The sequence below is a fragment of the Brachypodium distachyon genome, chromosome 2 (genome assembly GCF_000005505.3).
Source record: "Brachypodium distachyon strain Bd21 chromosome 2, Brachypodium_distachyon_v3.0, whole genome shotgun sequence".
Taxonomy (NCBI): Eukaryota; Viridiplantae; Streptophyta; class Magnoliopsida; order Poales; family Poaceae; genus Brachypodium; species Brachypodium distachyon.
Window position 1 is genome coordinate 26886194 of NC_016132.3, and position 5745 is coordinate 26891938.

Consider the following 5745-nt stretch of genomic DNA (forward strand, 5'->3'; position numbering starts at 1 on the left):
ACCAGCTAGTTGCTGGGAGGCTTTCCTTCGGCTTCTCGGACCGGGGTTCCCGGGAGCGTCTTGTACTCGGCCCTTAGCTTCAGCTTCGCTAGGGGTCGTCTCCTCGAGGCAGGCTTCCCGGGCTCGTTGCTTCCCGGGAGTCCTTCCTGATGGGGCCTCATCACTGGCGACCCACACGTCCCATATCAGTGGGACCCCGTGGGCCACTGGTCCAACATCGTCTGACAACGAGGCCAACGTCATTATTACAATGTTTGATAACGCATTGTTGATTCCCAAACAAACATGCAATTGAAATATCGTCCAAGCAAGAAACTGAAATCAAATTCCTACTCAATGTAGATACGTAAAGGACATTATTCAAATGTAGATGAAAGCCGGTGTGCAGCTCCGATGTGTGGGATCCCACAGCTTCAACATCGGCTTCCTTCCCATTGGCGACTTTAATGCTTCTTGTTCTTGCCTTTATGGTGCGGATCAAACTTAATCCCTGCATGGAGTTTACAACATGAACGGTTGCACCCGAGTCAATCCATCATGTATTTCGAGAAAAATCAATATACAAAGATTCATACACGAAAGTAATTTCATCTTTACCTCCTTTGTTCATCCACTTAAGGAAACCGGGGCAGTCCTTCCGGAGATGGCCTATCTCCTTGCAAAAATTGCAAGCATTTTTCTCCACACCAGCAGAGGTGCCGGCATCATGACCTTTTCCTTTAGGAACCTTTTGAGCATCCTTCTGGACAAATGGTTTTTTTTGGGTCCTGAAATTTCCATGACCACCTTCATGCTTCCTCTTGGAAGAGGCAACAAAGAAGGCTTGGTCCTTTCCTTGCTTCATAATTCTCTCTTCTTCCTCGACATCCCTGGGAGTCAGTTCCACGAGTGTCCATTTTTCTTTTAGAGAATTATAATTGATCTTACACTGATCAAATTCTCGAGGAAGGGACTCCAATATCAAAAGGATTAGGATATTTTCATTAAGGACAAACTGCAAAGCCTTAAGCTTCGAAGTTGCATTTACCATCCTCAAGATGTGGCCCCTCACATTACCTTCAATCACATACTTCTCAAGAAGCTTGCTCAAAAGCTCTCGACAATAAACCTTTTCAGAACTTTTGAATTGTTCTTTAGCAGTGTCCTTTACAGGAATTGCCCCGATGATATCAGGGGAGATTGAAGTTTTCATTACAAGGAAAGCCACATGGTCTGAATTATCCCATTTTTCCAGTTTTATTTCATAAGTTTTCATCAGGTCATCATACCCTGCCACACCTTCAGCTGGAGGTGTAAGTTTATCCTCCCTGAGAGCATAATCGAGTCATTTGACCCCTAAACTCATTTCCAAGTGGGACTTCCAACTTTGGAAGTTGCTCCCTGTCAGTACTTCACTGTTGTCACAACCCAATGAGGCAGCGGCTGTGATTATAACATAATGAAAACAAAAGTCAAAATTGCATAATAAAAAATTTACGTTGGTAAATTAATAAACATGCAAGAGTATACAATTCTTAGTCATATCACCGTTGGGCAGAAATGACGAAAAACTGTAACATCATAATGGGGAATGGCTCATAAATTAAAACAACATTGGTCGGAATTAATTTTAGAGCCAAAAAATCCCAATATAGACATCAAGTTTAAATATTAGCATTTAATCATTAATTGATGCCTAAAATGGTAAACAACATAGAACAAATAAAAATATTCTACAAAAAATATCTCGTTGGTTCAACTTTGTGCAGAATAATTAAATGTCCAATTTCTGTCAGCAAGAAATTTTTTTGGGCCATTTTCCATTAATTAACAGTGCAAAACATATTTAAGTGAACATTTTTTAAGGTAATTGCACTGAAAAAACCTTAAAATCTCATTTTCGGCCGAAATGGGCTGGCCCACTTAATTTACCCGCGCCATGCGCAGCGGAAATCAAAAGAAAAATAAATTTCACGCGGGCCAATTAAACCTGGGTCGAAGCCCTTGCCTCAATATGGCCCAAAAACACCCGGGCAGCCCATTATTTTCCCGCAGAGCCCCCAGCCGTTGGATGAAAACCAACTGACCGGATGCGCCCACGGTCGGGCAAGAGCCTAGACGCCCACAGTCGGGCGTAATCCTAGCCGCGCCGACTCCCTTTCCCCCGTCATTTCCGGATCGGGCGACAGGGTCGGCGCCGCCCCGGTGACCCGCGCGCCCGGCCGAAGTTCATGGCGGCGCGCGTCGCGCTGCCCCGGCGACCCGTGCGCCCCAGCCCCTCTCCACCCCCGGTCCTTTCTTTTCCACCCGAGATGGCGCCGCCTACGGCGACGAAATCCGGCGGCGTTCGGTGACGCGGCGGTGGCGCTCGCCGGAGCAGCGCGCACTAGACACTGTCCCGCGCGCTCCTCCATCGAGCGTGGCCTCCGGAGGCGGCTTTTATTCCGGGCGGCGACGAGGATGCGACGAGACCGGCCGGCCAGGGGATCTTTCCCACGCGCCAGACCGACGTGGTGGTGGCGGCGGTGCCCTCGCATGCTGGAGTTGCCGTGCGGCTTCTCCCCGAGGGGAGGATAGGCGTCGCCGCAGCCCCATTCATGGCGGCCGGCGGCTGCGACATTTGCGTTCGACGGCGACGAACGGGCCCGAGGCCACGAACATCGTCGGCCATTAGGTAAGTAAATTTCATCCGAAAAAACTTTAATTTCAACATTCTAGGGTTCGGGGAAATTTGGGGAATTTCTTTAGGGTTTTGACATTTGATTGATTCCCCTTCTTCTAGATTCTCTTGCTAACCGAACATGCATGAACCCATGATCCCACGGTACAAAAATTCGTTTATCATTAGCATGAATAGATTAACAGTGCTAATTTTTAATCTTAATTAGATCTTAATCCGACAAAAATAACATTAACAGAAACTAATTAAGTATCATTAGCACAAATTAGGCTAATCCCCTAATCACAAAATAGACTCTAATACGACCAGTTCAGGCTCTGATACCATTATTAGAATCTAATAACCATTCATTAGATTAAACATGAAAATGCATACCGGTCAAACATTAGATTACTAGCAATGGGATTAAGGGAGATTTAACCATACGTCCAGTGGACGAGGAAGCCATTGCTGTAGGAGCCGTAGGTCGGAGGTAGCGGCGTCCTTCTGCCCGGTACCGGCATTGGCCGATTACCGGAGTCGTCAACGTCGATGGTAGCGGCCTTCCCGCACGCTTCAGCACTCCCCTAGATCGGTAGGGTCGTTAGAGGTGTGTCGGAGGTTGGCGAGTTCTCACGTGAACGTGGTCACGTGAGACAGTCGGCTTCCCTATTTATATAGCGCTGCGCGACGGGGGGCCGAAACCATTAGTTGCTAAGTGCCCCCGATCAGGGCATGATTAGTGGAATTAATCATTAACGTTGGTTAATGGATTAATTCCTAAAACACAGTCCTTAGATTAAGGACGTGGATTACTTTCCCAAAACACAACCCTTTGATTAAGGACGTGATTTCAGGCATTTGTTACCTATTAAAACAGATCAACCAACACCTCATGCTGCACGCAACCAGGACATATATATCTCGAATGCAACATCAGGTTAATTTAGAAACAGGGCCCTCAAGTGAGAATTTGCAGCCCCTGTCTCCTAGCCATCTCTTTTTAATGAGGTCCTATGTCACCTGGATGTGCCCCGGAAGCACATCCAAGTGAATATTTCTTATTTAAGTAGGAAATTAGACTTCCAAAGGTCCGTTGTCTGGACATCTCTAACCTCATTATCCATCATTCTTCGTGAACCGATTTTGCCGTAAAACTGTTGTGTTTCTTGGAGCATCATTATGCTTGATACTTTCCAGGATCTAGCCGCTAGTGGAGTATAGAAATTTTCAGTAGCTCTCCTGATTTTCTGATTTTGACTTCAGCAAAAGAAGCCGAATGGTCAGTAAAGTACCTGTATTATCCTGTAACCAAATTCAACTGCAGCGTAGAATGCAATCGGAAAGGATATGTAGGCACAAATAAGATACTATAGGTTGGTCACTTCCTATTAGATTTTAAATGATAAGTAGGAAGAACAAATAAGATATAATAGGTTGTTCAGTGCCTCAGTCTCAGCTCTGCAAGATTTAACAGCATATCAAGGAAAAACAAAAGTAGGTAATATTCGCCTCATCGATTGGGTGACCAAAATAAACCATTATAATGAGTGAATTGTTGCAACAAGGTGAGGTTTGCTCCTAGTGCTGAGGAACTGAGGATTCTTTTGATCTAATCATGTAGGCCTAATGCCATCAATCTTATGTCAGAGGAACACATACTAATAGATTTATTGGTCGAAAAAATCTTGTCTTAACGAATCAAAATATGCCTATATTTCTGGACAGGGCTTGTCTCAGCGAATCAAAATATGCCCATATTTCTAGACGGAAGGAGTATGGCTTCTGAAAACTTGTGTTACATCATGACAATGATGAACAACTTAGAATATATGAACATGGGACAAGATATAATTTAGAGTTGTATATGTTGGTAGATTGTTCTATGAACTTGGTCAAACTTTAAAAGTTTGACTTAATTAGGACAAAACTAGAACATCTTACCCATTTAATTTAGAGTTGTATACGCCGCTGTCAGCTTAGATTGAACAATAACAAACTACCCTAGACAACAGCCAAATACAATCCAGGTCAATCCTTGTGATGTTTCTATAGCACAAGTTTCATGGACCACTGCTTAGTCTTATTCTGCTAATCCGATATATAGAAACAATCAAATTCTTAAATCACAGAAATCAAACCTGCGTTGTTTCAATGGAGCACGGGCAATTCACATCCAATCTACGATTGAGATAAATTTGACTGCCAAACCTACTCACCTGTACAGGGAACTTGAGAAACCATGGTGAGCACGCAAAGTTATGCACGTCTCAGCACAGGAGAACCCCAATGACGGCCACCGCCATAGACGTACTGTTCAAGCTGCGCCGCCGGCCCGCCGGGGTGAGGAGACGAAGTAGCGCAAGAGGATCATCCTCGGAGCACGGTGAGGAGGTGTTGATAGGAGCGCGAGGATCATCGGGCAGCTGAGTGCCTGGCGGCGGTGACCTGTGCGCCTCACGCAGATGGATAGAAAAAAAAGCAAATTACACATATGGCCTATTTTTTTTACGTGGCATTGGTGGGTAATTTTATCGAATCACACGCCAATTCTGTTTGGTGAAGATCTATTGGTTGTGATTTTATAGGACGTGGAATCGATGGTCAGATATTTTGCGTTTTTATGGGATTTTCTAACGGCTCTATCTTTTTTATGGTTGATCGTCATGTATTTTTTTTAGTATATAATAATAGATAGATTTTGGTTGTCAACATGAATCACCCCAACTCTCGCACATATTCTTGCCAAATAATGGACAAAACGAGGATCTGAAAATCCTTAACCAAAAAATTAGCCAGCCAATTCTTGACTTGTTTGGTGGGACTAAATGGAAATAGAACCAAGCACACCCTAACTTCCCTGTGGGATGGAAGGATAACGGGCCGGAGTAGTCCTAGGTGCTTGGGCCTGGAGCCTGCCCAACCTTTTTCCTTTAAGCTGCTTGGTGTGTGTGTGGCTAGATTGATGTTAAGTGTTCTGATCCGTCGATCATATGTATGATGCAACTACCAATTCAATTGGTTTCAGGTCACCTGATTTATTGTGATGTGGCTAAGAATGGTCACGTCTTTATTCTTCCATATAAATATAAGGGCCCAGGAAATTT

At 44.5% G+C, this 5745-nt stretch overlaps 1 protein-coding gene and 1 long non-coding RNA gene across 2 annotated transcripts; one reads left to right on the forward strand and one right to left on the reverse strand.

Annotated features, from left to right (window-relative positions):
* Window positions 1-225: 225 nt before the first annotated feature.
* Window positions 226-1192, reverse strand: LOC112270732. The gene is made up of 2 exons (XM_024458797.1): window positions 598-1192; window positions 226-490 (listed from the first exon to the last, which is right to left on the reverse strand). The coding sequence occupies exons 1-2, from the start codon at window positions 1190-1192 to the stop codon at window positions 444-446; spliced, it is 642 nt and encodes a 213-aa protein (XP_024314565.1). The 3' UTR covers window positions 226-443.
* A 912-nt stretch (window positions 1193-2104) lies between these two features.
* LOC104582698 lies at window positions 2105-5350 on the forward strand. Its single transcript, XR_730595.2, has 2 exons — window positions 2105-2653; window positions 4866-5350. It is a non-coding gene; the product is annotated as an uncharacterized LOC104582698 (long non-coding RNA).
* Window positions 5351-5745: the final 395 nt, after the last annotated feature.